The sequence below is a fragment of the Salvelinus namaycush genome, chromosome 19, assembly GCF_016432855.1.
Source record: "Salvelinus namaycush isolate Seneca chromosome 19, SaNama_1.0, whole genome shotgun sequence".
Classification (NCBI taxonomy): Eukaryota; Metazoa; Chordata; class Actinopteri; order Salmoniformes; family Salmonidae; genus Salvelinus; species Salvelinus namaycush.
The window spans coordinates 44,921,437-44,938,346 of record NC_052325.1 but is presented as its reverse complement, the minus strand read 5'-3'; the positions used below and the strand labels follow the sequence as shown (position 1 = coordinate 44,938,346).

Sequence of the window (16,910 nt, the reverse complement as noted above, 5' to 3'; positions counted from 1 at the left end):
AAAGTCACATGTCTCCTTTTTCTTACTAAACAGTTGTGGTTCAGAATCGGACAGCCAATCAGACCGTCGTCCCCCTGATATCCCCCAGACACCTTTGCTGATTTAAGATCTTCCAGGGAGACAGTTACAGCTCCCTTTCTCTGATGGATCTCCACTTCCTTTTTCTGGGGCAGTCAATCTGACAGACTCCACAAAGCACGGAGGGAGAGAGGGAAAGAGTCATAGTAAGAGAGAGAGGAGGACTTTCAGTCCTCAAAACAGTACATTGGGACGTTGTTATTGTTATGCAAACGTGTCTCTAATACAATCAATCCTGTTTTAGATTTGTTTTGTTCCATTTGCATGCATTTAATTGAGTAGGAGAGATGAAACAATCAGCAGTTTCACTTTAACCCAGCTTTCCTGATGTATTTTCGTCATTAATTTGTAATGTTGATTAGGAAAGAGAGAATCACTCGGTGTGTAAATTAGAATGGCTAGGCCAATGTACTATAAATGCATTGGTGACTGGTTCTGTGACACCACATCAGTCTGGTGGTGACAAATGCTTGTTCAGGGATCTCGTGATTGCATTTCACTGAGAGTTGTCCGTTCACTGTTTTTGCTGTGCATGCAGTGCATCGGTTAAGAGTACTGACATTTTGTCCTTTGTTTCACTTCGTCTGTCTGCCTCTGTCCCTCATTTTCCTCTCCATTTTGTCATCTCTTTCCTAGTCTTGAGCTCTCTGTCTCGATCGTTGCTTGTTGGACAGCGTAAAGTAGCAGAGTGGACAACGCTGGCTGTCTTCTATCTGTCTTTGCTCCTGGATTGTTCACTGCACTCCAGGAATAATTTTTTACATTGGCCAGAGAGAGCTTGGTCAGAACTTTAGGTACAACACACCACAGAGCTTTTATGGAAGGATAACTTCTGCAGCCTCCACATGAAACATTATTGACACCACCATCTGAAAGCTAAAGCTGTAGCAATCTACCATAGTTAAGTGTCCGAGGTAGACCGCATCTTTGAAGCGTAACCCAACCACTAAGATCAAGGGTTTCCGGTTATCTAACCTCCACCAACCTTTTGCCAGCTCCTGTAACTACAACTCCAAACTTCCTGCTTTGGCCTTTCCCCCGCAGCCACCATGCGTCCCTCACTTGCCACAGCGGTCCTTCCAAGGACCCGTAACCATCCCCACACGGCCCACCCCCACAATGCACACGGATTGCCCGGACACTTGGGACGGGAGAACCTGTCAGCGCCTCGGAGGCGCAGCCCGCACCTGCGACACACACTCAGCCCGGAGAACCTTCGGAGCCTGGTAGAGCGTGGTGGCGCCGCCGGGGACATGGCTTCCGTGGTGAGTAGCCCCATGGGCCTCCCGAGGGCCAACAGTGACACGGACCTGGTGACGTCGCAGAGCCGCTCGTCGCTGACGGCGTCCACACTGGAGTTCACGCTGGGGAGGGGCGAGAACCTGGTCATCTCCTGGGACATCAAGGAGGAGGTGGATGCCACCGACTGGATTGGCCTCTACCACATCGGTGAGACACTCAGCATGCTCGTTTCACAATGGTAGTTAGTAACTAGGAACGTTTAAAGTAGAACAAATGAACTGGTTGCCCCCAGGGATACATAGTTATGTTGTAGTCCAGTACAACGATCTTATTCAACTAATGATATAGCCCTTGATTAAATGAATCAGTTGTGTTATCTACAGGTGTAAACAAAAATGGTCAACCCCAGGGGTACCCTGCCAGAATAAGTTAAACACTAGTTTACCTTATCCAGCTACTGGTGGAGCATTGAATCAAAGGTTAAAATAAATGCTCAGATTTTTTTATTGTAATAATGTTCCTTTGATTTGGACTGATAAGGCAAACTTTTTAACTAATACTACTGATCTGACTGAACTGATCCAAGCTGTTGTGTAGGACTTGCTGATTCTAGCTAGTTTTGTAGAGTTGAGAAATGCAAGTCTCTGGTGCAGGAGACTACAGAGTAAATAATGAAATTGGAGCTGTTGAAGTTCCACGGAAGGGAAGCCTGAGTCAACACACACATCTGACTTGGACCATCACATATCATATACACCTAGACTATCCTGGGTGGTCACCAATACAGTGCATTCGGAAAGTTTTCAGACCTCTTTACTTTTTCCACATTTTGTTACGTTACAGCCTTAGTCTAAAATGGATTAAATTGTTTTTTCCACCTCATCAATCTACACACAATACCCCATAATGACAAAGCAAAAACAGGTTTTTAGACATTTTTACAAATGTATCAAATAAAATATCACATTTACATAAGTATTGAGACCCGACTCAATACTTTGTTGAAGCACCTTTGGTAGTGTTTACAGTCTCCTCGTCTTGGGTACGACGCTACAAGCTTGGTACACCTGTATTTTGCAGTTTCTCCCATTCTTCTCTGCAGATCCTCTCAAGCTCTGTCAGGTTGCATAGGGAGCGTCGCTGCACAGCTATTTCCAGAGATGTTTGATCGGGTTCAAGTCCGGGCTCTGGCTGGACCACTCGAGGACATTCAGAGACTTGTCCTGAAGCAACTTCTGCGTTGTCTTGGCTGTGTGCTTAGGGCCGTTGTCCTGTTGGAAGGTGAACCTTCACCCCACTCTGAGGTCCTGAGCACTTTGGAGCAGGTTTTGAGTAAAATTATAGATACCGTATTATTAGAAAATGACTCAAGTTAAAAGTCAAAGTCAAAGTATTTGGTTTTAAATATACTTACCTTTCAAAAGTAAGTGTAATTGCTAAAATATACTTAAGTATCAAAAGTAAAAGTATAAATAATTTCAAATTCCTTATATTAAGCAAACCAGACAGGTCTTTTTTAAATTATGGATAGCCAGGGGCAAACTCCACTCTGACATAATTTTCAAATGCAGCATGTGTTTAGTGAGTCTGCCAGATCAGATGCAGTAGGGATGACCAGGGATGTTCTCTTGATACGTGTGTGAATTATACCATGTTCTGTCCTGCTAAGCATTCAAAATGTAAACACAACTTTGGGTGTTAGGGAAGATGTATAGAGTAAAAAGTACATAATATTCTTTAGGAATGTAGTGAAGTAAAAGTTGTCAAAAATGTAAATGGTAAAGTACAGATACCCCCAAAAACGACTTAAGTACATTACACTGGTTCCAGACTGCTTTCGTTTAATAATGATGGAAGCCACTGTGTTCTTCGGGACCTTCAATGCTGCAGACATTTTTTGGTACTCTTCCCCAGATCTGTGCCTCGACACAGTCCTGTCTCGGAGCTCTACGGACAATTATTTCGACCTCCTGGCTTGGTTTTTGCTCTGACATTCACTGTCAACTGTGGGACCTGATATAGACAGGTGTGTCCCTTTCCAAATCATATCCAATCAATTGAATTTACCACAGGTGGACTCCAGTCAAGTTTTAGAAACATCTCAAGGATGATCAATGGAAACAAGATGCACCTGAGCTCAATTTCGAGTGTCATAGCAAAGGGTCTGAATATTTATGTAAATAAGGTTTTTAAGTTTATACATTTTCAAAAACTGTTTTTGCTTTGTCATTATGGGGTGTTGCGTGTAGATTGAGGGGGAAAAATCTATTTAATCTATTTTAAATAGATTAAATAGATTAAATAGAAAAAAACTAGGGGTTTAAAATACTTTCCGAATGCACTGTTTAATAGCCCTGCTTAGAGTCAGGATTTTGATTGTAAACTACACCTGACAAAAATATAAACGCAACATGTAAAGTGTTGGTCCCATGTTTCATGAGCTGAAAATAAAGATCCCAGAATTTTTCCATATGCAGTAAAAGCTTATTTAGCTCAAATTTTGTGGACAAATTTGTTAACATCCCTGTTAGTGAGCCTTGCCTTGTTAGTCTCCCTTGCCAATATATTCCATCCACCTGACAGGTTTGGCATATCAATAAGCTGATTAAACAGCATGATCATTACACCTTATGCTGGGGACAATTAAAGGCCACTCTAAAATGTAAGTTTTATCACACAACACAATGCCACAGTTATCTCACAGTTTTGAGGGAGCTTGCAATTGGCATGCTGATTGCAGGAATGTCCACCAGAGCTCTTGCCAGAGGATTGAATGTTAATTTCTCTATCATAAGCCTCCTCCGTTTTATTAGAGAATTTGGCAGTACGTCCAACCGGCCTCACAACCGCAGACCACTTGTATGGCATCGTGTGGGCAAACGGTTTGCTGATGTCAACGTTTGTGAACATGAGTGCCTCGTGGTGGTGGTGGTGGGGTTATGGTATGGGCAGGCATAAGCTACGGACCACAAACACAGTTGCAGTTTGAATGCACAGAAATACCTTCAAAAGATCCTGAGGCCCATTGTGAGGCTGCTTGTGAGGATGCATATCTGTATTCCCAGTCATGTTAAATCCATAGATTAGGGTCTAATGAATTCATTTAATTTGACTGATGTCCTCATATGAACTGTAACTCAGTAAGATCTTTGAAGTTGTTGCGTTAATATTTTTGTTCGTTATATATTAAGCGGCACACTGTATAAGGCTACTTGTTAAATATTGCAGTGAAAAAACAACTTCTCCAACTTTTTCATATTTATTCATATAATGAACCACATATTGTTTTGAACCTACAGTATAACCAATTCGGTTCTATGCGAGCATACATACCCACTAAATACATTCAGGCAACAAACTAAATAGTATTTATCTAACACAAACTATAAGCAACCGCATTAGGCTTGTCTAAGACTCCTCTAATACTAATTTACCAGTTTACCAATATAATAATTGGCTGTGGGACGAGTCAGTCAACCTCCAGAAGCTTCTGAATCCTCTATCCACCTGCCCCTTGACCTGTCTGGATTTCCTCCTTTAAGGAAGAGGGATCCCAATCATCCCTGTCAGGTGAAAATATGAGAGGGAGGGAGAAAGCAGAGAAGGCAATCCATGCAGGGATCCCTCCAGCTATCGATCACGAAGCCATCATGCACTTCATTACTAGCGTCAGGGTATTAATCCCCCCAGGGTGCTGCGTGCTTTCCCACTTTCCACAACTAAGCAGACATTCAATGATATCCCCCCCCCCCTCCTCTCTCTCCTCCACATCTTTTCCCCCACATCATGCTGCTTCGTGCTTGTTCAGTTCAGCCTGACGTGGTCGTTCATTTTAAGGGGGTGAAAGTGCTACGTACAGCGGAATTCCCTCGGTTTTAACACTGTGGGATGTTGCAATTTCTTGTCCTTTTATGTTAGAGGTTGTAGAGAATGTATTTTAGGAACTATATTTACGAATTAAAGGATAATTGTCTGAAGTTTGACGTATCTAAGGTTATGGTATAGTGCAAAACGGACATTATAAACTCAGGGGAAAAAAGAAACGTCCCATTTTTCAGGACCCTGTCAAAGATAAATCGTAAAAATCCAAACATCTTAATTGTAAAGGGTTTAAACACCGTTTCGTATGCTTGTTCAATAAACAATTAATGAACATGCACCTGTGGAACGGTCATTAAGACACTAGCAGCTTACAGACGGTAGGCAATTAAGGTCAGTTATGAAACCTTAGGACACTAAAGAGGCCTTTCTACTGACTCTGAAAAACACCAAAAGAAAGATGCCCAGGGTCCCAGCTCATCTGTGTGACCATGCCTTAGGCATGTTGCAAAAGGACTGCAGATGTGGCCAGGGCAATACATTGCAATGTCCGTACTGTGAGACATCTAAGACGGCGCTACAGGGAGACAGGACGGACAGCTGATCGTCCTCGCAGTGGCAGACCACATGTAACAACACCTGCACAGGATCTGTACATTCGAACATCACACCTGTGGGACAGTATGGCAATTTACAGTATGGCAACAACTACCCGAGTTACACCAGGAACGCACAATCCCTCCATCAGTGCTCAGACTATCCGAAATAGACTGAGAGAGGCCTGTTGTAAGGCAGGTCCTCACCAGACATCACCAGCAACAACGTCGCCTATGGGCACAAACCCACCGTCGCTGGACCAGACAGGACTGGCAAAAAGTGCTCTTCTCTGACGAATCGCGGTTTTGTCTCACCAGGGGTGATGGTCGGATTCGTGTTTATCGTCGAAGGAATGAGCGTTACACCGAGGCTTGTAATCTGGAGCGGGATCAATTTGGAGGTGGAGGGTCCGTCATGGAATGGGGCGGTGTGTCAAAGCATCATCGGACTGAGCTTGTTGTCATTCCCGGCAATTTAAACGCTGTGCGTTACAGGGAAGACATCCTCCTCCCTCATGTGGTACCCTTCCTGCAGGCTCATCCTGACATGACCCTCCAGCATGACAATGCCACCTGCCATACTGCTCGTTCTGTGCGTGATTTCCTGCAAGACAGGAATGTCAGTGTTCTGCCATGGCCATCGTAGAGCCCGGATCTCAATCCCATTGGGCACGTCTGGGACCTGTTGGATTGGAGGGTGAGGGCTAGGTGCCTTGGTGGAAGAGTGGGGTAACATCTCACACATTATTCAATATCTGTTAGTCACATGTCTGTGGAACTTGTTCAGTTTGTCTGTTGTTGAAACTTGTGTAAATATTTGTATGAACATAACATGTTAAGTTTGCTGAAAATAAACGCGGTTGACAGTGAGAGGACACTTATTTTTTTGCTGAGTTTACATGGAACAAGAGTTGTGATAAGGCTGCAATGTGGAGTGTAGATATGTGCTGTTCAATAAATATCTGACCGTAACATTATAGTGTTCATTGGGGTCCACCATTTTCGAGTTTTTCAATAATCAAACATTTTGTCTGTCACTGTCACGTCTTTGTAGACCACAAAACATGCATGTGCATACTCATTTAGAACCAAACACACAAACTGAGTGGTCTGACAAAGCTTTTTTGTTCCCTGGCCGGCTCAGATGAGACCAGCCCGTCTAATGTGTGGGACTGTAAGAATCGCGGGGTGAATGGGACACAGAGGGGCCAGATTGTCTGGAGACTGGAGCCTGGTCCTTACTTCATGGACGGTGAGTGGGAGGAGAGAAGACGAGAGGAGAGGGAGTGAAGGAAAAAAAGCTTCAATATGATCAAGTATGATGTGGAATTGAAGTTTCAAAATGTCTTTGAGCAAAAAGTGCGGTCCAATGGGATGAGATTAACAAAGGGGGAGAGGCATCGCTTAATTAACAGGTTTTGGTTCCAAATAGCACCCTATTCCCTATGTAGTGCACTACTTTGAGCAAGGCACATAGGGCCATTTATTTCATGGTTAACTACTGGAAAGGTAATTACACTGCAATTACATAGGACGCTACATTTAATTGAGTTGTTAGTTCTGTAATACAAGTAACTGTGAGCAAGATGTTTGCATTACTCTGTACATACTACCCTCTTAACAAGCAAGATTAGAAGTCATGTCTCACAATTGAGATTCAGCCAGCAAAAGAGTTGGTGAGGAGAGGAAAAGAGAAGTTGTGTTCATATCATGAATCTTTCTATTTCCCTCTAGCTGAGACCAAGATCTGCTTCAAGTACTACCACGGTGTCAGTGGAGCCCTGAGAGCAACCACCCCCTGCATCACTGTGAAGAACCCTGGAGTCCTGGTGTGTGTGTGTGTGTGTGTGTGTGTGTGTGTGTGTGTGTGTGTGTGTGTGTGTGTGTGTGTGTGTGTGTTGTTTTACGACTGTTAACATGTTTATACAACTTCTCTGTCTCTCAGGGAGAAGGTCAAAGTGAGGGGCAGTCATCCACAGATCATCCTCGCAAACTAATCAGCTTTACTTTAACAGGTGAGGTGTGGTTTGGCTAAAACCAAGTAAATGTCCTCATTGACTCTGTCTTGGAAAAGGTGCACACTCTATTGTTCCAATTCAAATGATTTAGTTGAAGATTGTCAACGTTTTGGCAGCAAACTGCTTTCGTCAGGGTTTCACTTATTGATAAATCTTATCAATAAGAATAATCATATTAATCTACCACTTTATTTGACCTTTTATTCCTCCTCACATGTGTTATTCCCACTTGAAAATAGAACCTCTTAACTTTGCATATATGTATATCATCCTTCCTTTGCAATAAACCTCCGAAAATTTGTGAAAACGCAGAAGGTTCTGTTCACGCTCCAATTGCAATACTAGTTCATATAGTAAGGTGCTCTTTGGTTTCCCTGGCTTGTGACATTGACAAGAAATGGGACTTGGCTACACGTGTATGATATAGTTGCAGATAAAAGCCATCATTGAAACGGCTTGGCATCTTCATTTTGGAAAAAAAAAAAAAAAGTCAACATAATGTCTACTGCCAATGTGATGCGGTTTCACATGACCTTCATCACTGCATTTGCAGAGAGGATATGTTTGGTGGAGATATTACAAGATGGGCTCGTTGTAATGGCTAGAATGGAATAAATGGAATGGCATCAAAGCCCGTCCTCTTATATCTCCACCCACTAGCCCCCTCTGGTTGGCAGTTTAGCCTCCAATTTTGTTTTGTCAAAGCCTCAGACAATGCTCAGTGAAGGACCTGGGGCGTAAGAGTCTCAGAGTAGGAGTTTGGATCTATGATCAGGTCCCCCTGTCCATGTAGTCTTATTTATTGTGCTCTAAAAGGCTAAACCAATCCTGATTCAGCACTCCTACTCTGATACTGTTGATACATACATCCCCTGATGTGATGATAATCTTCCTCTGTGTAGATATGCGTGCGGTGGGGCTGAAGAAGGGAATGTTCTTCAACCCGGATCCCTACCTGAAGATGTCCATCCACCCTGGGAAGAGGAGCGGCTTCCCCACCTTCAGCCACCATGGACAGGAGAGACGCTCCGCCATCATCGCCAACACCACCAACCCTAAGTGGCACGGAGAGGTGATCTATATGCATGCATGTGTGCACACACGTACACACACTTACACATTTATGCACACTCTCACTCCACTCTTAGATCACTCGGTCACTCACTCACTATAGATGTAGTTTCAAAGAATCACTTGAGTATTAAGTGTATTTCAATTATACACAAATGTATTCCCTATTATTTACAAAATTGTGAAGGTTAGACATTTGAAATCAATATGGCTGAAGAGATTAGGTCAGGGATTGGTAACTTTGACAGGGGTGGGGGACACAAAAAATCTGAACTCCTCATGAGGTGCCGCTGTGGCTTGCTGGTCTGCGTATCCACATCCATACCCACACATACATCCCCCCTAGCCTTTTGGGGTTGCCCATCCCTGGTTTTCCAAATAAAGAGTTAATGGGGAGCCGAGCAAGGCTTTCCCTTTAGGTGTCTCGCTTGGCATTTCAGATGGTCGCCGTCCACTGTCACGCGGAACTTCAGAATTCCGATTTAAGTTGCTGTCCACTTTAAATTGGACCTGAACCTCTGATTGCCGCAATTCACTTGTTGTTTACCATCGAACATTTTTTTCTTTTGTGAAAAAGCCAGCTCATAGAAACGTGTTCTAACAGTCTGTGTCTCCCTCCCTCTGTAGAAATACACTTTCGTAGCACTGATGACAGACATTCTGAACATCGAGGTGAAGGACAAGTTTGCCAAAAGTCGACCAATCATCAAGCGCTTCCTTGGTCAGCTGACCATTCCTGTCCAGAGGCTGATTGAGAAGATACCTGGGTAGGTAACATGGCAAACGGACGCACCCATGCATGCACGAAGACACACTACCGGTCAAAGTTTTAGAACACCTCCTCATTCAAAGGTTTTTCTTTATTTTTACTATTTTCTACATTGTAGAAGACATCAAAACTATGAAATAACACATATGGAATCATGTAATAACCAAAAGAGTGTTAAACAAATCAAAATATATTTGAGATTCTTCAAATTGACGTCCTTTGCCTTGATGACAGCTTTGCACACTCTTGGCATTCAACAGTCCAACAGACTTGAAGGAGCTCCCACATATGCTGAGCACGTGTTGGCTGCTTTTTCTTCACTCTATTTGAAGAATCTCAAATCTCAAATATATTTTGAATTTCTTTAACACTTTTTTGGCTACTACATGATTCAATATGTTTTATATCATGGTTTTGATGTCTTCACTATTATTCTACAATGTAGAAAATAGTAAAAATAAAGAAAAACCATTGAATGAGTAGGTGTTCTAAAACTTTTGACTGGTAGTGTACGTGTTCTTACTGACACTCAAGTATACCCATGCTCATAATTGTTGATTGTTCACTGTACTTTATCATTGTGTGTTCACTACAGTTGAGTGATTGCATTTGGTTGTTTTGTATGTCCGTCCATCTGTCTGTTTTCAGTGTCCAGCCTCTGAGCTTCTCTCTGTGTCGACGGTTGCCCACTGAGCATGTGAGTGGCCAGATGCAGTTCAAAGTGGAGCTTACATCCACTGGGCCTGACGGTGAGGACCATTACCTTTTCATTTCTTGTGTTTGTTAACAACAATATTTAATTAACTTTTGGCCACGACTGTACTTTTTGAGAATGACACATATTAATTTCCACAAAGTTGCCATCATACAAACTGAGGCAGCAGACTTTATGAAAATTAATATTTGTTTCATTCTCAAAACTTTTGGCCACGACTGTACACACTGATGAATTGTAATGTAATAAAAATCAAGGTATTATAAAATTATAAAATTTTCTCTGTTTCATGCTCAGGGGCCTCACTAGACTTTATCATCGGTGTGCCCAATAACGGGACCCCGGGGACTCCGTCAGATGACGAGGATATGCCCCACCCACTCCCGGGGGTGGTCACTGGAGGCCCCTCCCCTACTGGCTCTCTGGGCTCACAGAGGTCCTGGGAAGGCGGGGCCACAGCTTATCCAGTCCCAGACTACAGGGACTTCAGCGGTACAGAGGGCGGAACCACAGAGGGCGAATCCTACTCTGGCCCTCAACGGCTGCAGAGGTCCCTAAGTGAAGGCCTGGATGCCATCGAGGCCCCCAAGGGTCCCGGAGACAGGCCCCTAGGCGCTGCCTCCCCGAAGCTGCGGTCTAGCTTTCCTACTCACACACGTCTCAGCGCCATGCTGCACATTGACTCGGACGAAGAAGAGGAGCGCTCCGGGTCCACCGACATCTACCCGGTGCCCGGGTCCCCCCTGCTGCTCAACGGGGGCCATGAAGAAGATCTCTTCCCAGAGCTACAACAGGACTCTGACACTGAGCAGCCGCAGCCCAGGGTGGAGGGTGATGAACAGGAGGGGGTAAAGGGGGAAGAATGCGCCACTGGTGGTGAATCTTATGTGGCCCCTGAGTTAGACCTGGCCCTCGACTTGGAAGACGCCTCCGAGCCTGATGTTTTCTCAGAGGTGGAGGAAGTTCCTTTCTTCTCAGAGGTGCTGTCCCAGAGTCTTTTGGCTGAGGTCCTGGAGGGGCCAGAAGAGGGCCAGGGGCCCGCTGACGACCCCTCGTCGGAGATTGACACATGCTCCATGGCAACAGCCCCACAGACATTCATCTCTTCCTCAGAGAGTTGCCCAATCACGATGTCCACAGCTCAGGTGAGTGTGACTGGTGGTGCAGTAAGTAGATCTTAAAGGCCCATTGCAGTCGTTTTTCTATAAATCTCAAATAATTTCTGAATAATAATTTAATACCTTAATGTAATAGTATTCTGTTAAAATGGGCCCCAAAAAATGTGTGGCAGAAAACTATTTCTCAAGCAAAATTTTTGATAGGACTATCTGGGAGTGGTCTGAATGGGGAGGGGAAAACTGAAAACTAGCTGTTATTGGCAGAGAGGTTTGGAGCTCTCTTTGTTATTGGTCTATTAACCAATTGACCATATAGTGATGTCACCATGGAAAGCCAGAACTCCCGCTCATGCAAACCTGCTGATTAGAAGGTCCTGTGTAGATTGTATTTTCAAGAAGCAACTATGAGGAAATAACACTGATCCAATGTTTTCACACTTTTACAGTGTTAGTTTCATCAGCTGTTGTACAATATGTGTAACATATACGCTGGGAGTCAGGAAGCAGGTGCAGAAGGTGAGTTTAATGATAAGAATAAGGCAGAAAACAGAAGCGTACTGAACATGGCCAAAACCAATACTGCCTGATGACTTAGGCTACTGAGGGCTAAATAAAGGGAGCTTAATCAAGGTGATGAGATCCAGGTGTGCGTAAGGATGGTTGCCAGGACCGGTGGTTAGTAGACCGGTGACGTCGAGCGGGAGTAGGCGTGACAATATGATACAAAACACAGGAAAAACTGAATGTTGACTGCACTGAGCTTTTAACCTGTGGTTAAAAGTTCTCTCTGCAATAATTCCACCTTAAATAGCCTATAGTATATCTCTAGTAGTAAGTAAAATAATAATCTTGGAAATCCAGAACTAAAGTCTTGCGTAATTGCGTCAGATTCTCAATTAAGTTCTGGGGACAAACGTGTTAAAATATACTACAACAAGGTGTGAAAGCAGGGTGGTAGCTCCACCCTCCTCTCTTTACAGGCAAGTCTATGGGAATGTCCATGAATGTGGATGCTTTTCTTACTTACAATAAAAGTGACTCCAAAATGACACAACATTATTTACCATTCAGTTCCTATTGGGCACAACGTAATCCAAAGAAAACAACAAAAATAAACTGCAAATGCATCCAACAAGTTTGTGGAGTCACAAGCATGCTGTAGTCATTGTGTGCAAGCAATATGGGACCAAATACTAAACATTTGACTACTTTAAAACACTAAGTGAATATTTCAAAATGCTTATGACTTTTCAAATAGGGGACTAGATACATAAAGTGCTTTCACTTCTAAACAGTAAGATAAACCGAAAATATATCTCAAATCCAAAATTGCTTCACTGTCCAAATACAGTGCCTTCAGAAAGTATTCACACCGCTTGACTTTTTCCACATTTTGTTGAATTATAGCCTGAATTAAATGTTGTGTCACTGGAATACACACAGTATTTCATAATGTCAAAGTGGAATTATTAGGGAGTTTTTTGGGGGGGGGTAAAAAGAAACGGCTTAGAGCTAAGCACAGGCAAAATCCTAGCGGGAAACCTGGCTCAGTCTGCTTTCCAACAGACACTGAGAGACAAATTCACCTTTCAGCAGGACAATAACCTAAAACACAAGGCCAAATATACAATGTAGTTGCTTACCAAGACGACGTTGAATGTTCCTGAGTGTCCTAGTTGCAGTTTTGACTTAAATCAAGTTGAAAATCTATGGCAGGATTTAAATGGATGTTTAGCAATGATCAACAACCAACTTGACAGAGATTGAATAATTTTTTAAAAGAATAATGTGCAAATATTGTACAATCCAGTTGTACAAAGCTCCTATATACTTACCCAGAAAGACTCACAGCTGTGATCGCTGCCAAAGGTGTTTCTAACATGTATTGACTCACGGTCATGAATACGTATGCAAATTAGATATTTTTGTATTTCTAAAAACATGTTTTCACTTTGTCATTATGGGATATTGTGTGTAGATGGGTGAGAAAAACGCAATGTAATCCATCTTGAATTCAGACTTTAACACAACAAAATGTGGAATAAGTCAAGAAATATGAATTATTTCTGAAGGTACTGTACATCTGGTGTGGACTGTAGTATTGGTAAAAAAAAAAAGTTGGGTAAACACAGAACGCCTTTTGAGATAATGCTGGCGGGTTAACACAAATGCTAACAATGTCAGTTTAGTGTTGTAGGTGTGCAAATATTATTCACCAAAGCAAATAAGGTGCATTAACAGCATTTATTAACGCTCCACTACATCCCTGGTCCTAACCCACCATTTGGGAAAGCATGCTCTGACCTCATCGCCCTTCATGCTGTTGGATGTCTTTGGGCTTTGTAGGAGGCGGATGCAGGGGCAGAAGCTGCCATTGACCCAGGAGGAGATACCATCACCGACAACCCACCCACCAGTCAGCATGTAGACGATGAGGGAGACGGGCAGACGCCAGCCAATGAGGTTGAAGGAGATGCTCCGTCAGCCAATGAGCTGGAGCCAGGAGAGGAGATAAGTGAGCTTAGGCGGAGCTTGCAGGCATCTGGGGCGGTGTCCCAGGATGAGGTGGGGGAGGAGCCAAGGCCAGCGGGGGATGCAGGATCTGTGGAGTCAGATGTAGTTGCCACGGAGACGGATGGAGAGGACGGTATGTATTTACCGCCTTTATAAAAATTAAAAAAATTGTTACGCATTATTTTACACTCTGATGTTTACCTGGTATTTACTTTTAAATGACATTCTGAAATGATAATCTATTTTTCTTCCTTGGGATTCATTAAGACATCCACATACTCCCCTACCTGGAACAATCATTTAATATTATTCCCTCATTCATCCAGTAGAAACGAATAGTGAATTACAATAAAACTGTATAAGGCTAATGTGTGTTCCCTTTCCTGAATGTTGCGTATGCTCAGGTGCTCAAGTGAACGGTCACCCCGTGCACTCGCTCCCCACAGTGCGCCATGACATCCACCGATACCAACGAGTGGACGAACCCTTACCTCCTAGTAAGTGTCTCTGTACATACTACCTCTGTAGGTATTTGAGGTGAAGGAAGATGACAAAAGAGAACGAAAGAAAGCTGCTTGATATAGTATGTGTATTTGTCTCGATAGAGAGGGTTTGTTTGTACCTGTGCCATACTGGCTTCTGTGACAACATGCGCAATAACTGTTAAAAGTTAAAGTTGTTAATTTCTTCTACTACTTCTATGATTCGGTAAACTGAAAGGGTGCATACTTCCACCTAAGTGTGTTGTTTGAACTGGTATAAAGCCAGGGTTTGTGATTTACTGCCACCTACAGTTATAAAATGTTTGCTCAGGAGTATAGTTAATTGGCTGATCTCTCCTTATGACCCGGATGGAATTATGGGATCTTTCCTTAACCCATACTGTAGGAACTTCCACCAAGCTCACTACTTCAAATTGGTGGAATTCCTCAATGGCGCTGCCCATGTTAAAACACGCTTTGGGGCACTAGAGCTGTCTATCTTAGAAATGTGGGCCAAATCATAGACTAAGTCCTACAGTATGTGCACAATGGTATACTGTTTGTTTGTTATTTCAAGGTGCCATGGTTGGATGTTAGAATGCATCCGTGCATGTCAGCCATGTGTGAATTCAGTTTGACTGCGACTGTGTGTGCATCCCAAGTAGCACCCTATTCCCTATGGGCCCTGGTTAAAAGTAATGCAGTAAAAAGGAAATGGGGTGCCATTTGGGATGTAGCCTGTGTCTTAAATGTAAAGCAATGTGTTTGTTCTCCTTACAGACTGGGAGGCGAGGATCGATAGTCACGGTCGTATTTTCTTTGTGGATCATGTGAACCGGACCACCACGTGGCAGCGCCCCACCGGACCACCCGCCCCCCAGGGCCTGACCCGCTCCAACTCCATCCAACAGATGGAGCAGCTCAACCGCAGGTCTGTGTCATGTAGAGATATATATATATATATATATATATATATATATATATATATATATATATATACACACACTCGCACACATTCAGTATATGTACATACACACACACCCTCTCTCTCATACGCTCACACACACTCACGTGCACACATACTTTTGTAACTTTAGTACTCTGTATTTCCCCTTCACACCCCTTTCTGTGTCTCTGTATTTTTCTCCGTCAGGTATCAGAGCATAAGAAGGACGATGACCAGTGAGAGGTCCGAGGAGAACACAGTTGACCTCCCGCCAGAGCTCACAGAGAGTGACCTTCTACCCCAGACCATCCCTGGTGCGCTAGTATAGTCACACACACACACACACACACACACACACACACACACACACACACACACACACACACACACACACACACACACACACACACACACACACACACACAAACACAGGGCTATAAAGTGCTACCAGTTTCGTCCCAAATGCAACAAAATATTTTGCTGTGCAATCTGGAGTTTTAATTTGGGAGCGTCATGTTTGCAAAATTACTATAGCGAACACTGCTTGTTTCTATTCGAAACTGTTCAAAAGGTCTGACCCATATTACCTGTGCGACATCTTTTTTTTCCTGTCATAGATTGGGTGGGAGCATTTTACATTCATTAACCATGTCGCTGGCAGTTCTAAAACATATTGCTGTCCGCATTTATTTTACACCTTGTTCAGTCATGTAGCTAGCTAACAACCTGGTAACTTTACCAATGTATCCAAACATTTGGGGGCACAGAAAGAAAGAAAAGGGATAGCTTCAATGTGTACATCAATGAACATAGTAATGAATGAAGGAAATATCTTGCATGTCGTCTTCAAAAACGTAACTCATAAAACTGGTGGGCCTCGAGGGACCCCCCCTTTAACCTTTCTGGACTACCCATCCCGGATCCGGGATCATCCTCATCAAAAAAGCTGACTAGCATAGCCTAGCCTAGCGCCACATGGATATCATATAATATAATTTCATGAAATCACAAGTCCAATACAGCAAATGAAAGATAAACATCTTGTGAATCCAGCCAACATTTCTGATTTTTAAAATGTTTTACAGCGAAAACACAATATATATTTATGTTAGCTCTCCACAATAGCCAAACACACAACGCCATGTTTCCACCATGTTTCCACCGCATAGGTAGCTTTCACAAAACCCACAAATAGAGATAAAATTAATCACTAACCTTGAACAACTTCATCAGATGACAGTCTTATAACATCATGTTATACAATACATTTAGGTTTTGTTCGAAAATGTGCATATTTATAGGTATAAATCGTAGTTTTACATTGCAGCCACCGTCACAAATAGCACCAAAACAGCCAGAATAATTACAGAGAGCAACGTGAAATACATAAATACTCATCATAAAACATTTATGAAAAATACATGTTGTACAGCAAATGAAAGATAAACATCTTGTGAATCCAGCCAATATTTCCGATTTTTTTAAAAGTGTTTTACAGCGAAAACACAACATATATTTATGTTAGCTCACCACAATATCCAA

At 42.9% G+C, this 16,910-nt stretch overlaps 1 protein-coding gene across 1 annotated transcript in view; it reads left to right on the top strand.

Annotated features, from left to right (window-relative positions):
* The first annotated feature begins 1,127 nt into the window (after nt 1-1,127).
* Nucleotides 1,128-16,910, top strand: part of LOC120064033 (E3 ubiquitin-protein ligase HECW2-like) — a 36,503-nt gene continuing 20,720 nt past the window's right edge. Inside the window, exons 1-12 of the mRNA XM_039014342.1 lie at nt 1,128-1,527; nt 6,880-6,987; nt 7,470-7,570; nt 7,681-7,750; nt 8,656-8,825; nt 9,452-9,591; nt 10,242-10,342; nt 10,606-11,453; nt 13,773-14,073; nt 14,345-14,437; nt 15,203-15,353; nt 15,576-15,682. Of these exons, the coding sequence (XP_038870270.1) occupies nt 1,128-1,527; nt 6,880-6,987; nt 7,470-7,570; nt 7,681-7,750; nt 8,656-8,825; nt 9,452-9,591; nt 10,242-10,342; nt 10,606-11,453; nt 13,773-14,073; nt 14,345-14,437; nt 15,203-15,353; nt 15,576-15,682 (2,590 nt within the window). The remainder of the gene's footprint in view (nt 1,528-6,879; nt 6,988-7,469; nt 7,571-7,680; nt 7,751-8,655; nt 8,826-9,451; nt 9,592-10,241; nt 10,343-10,605; nt 11,454-13,772; nt 14,074-14,344; nt 14,438-15,202; nt 15,354-15,575; nt 15,683-16,910) is intronic.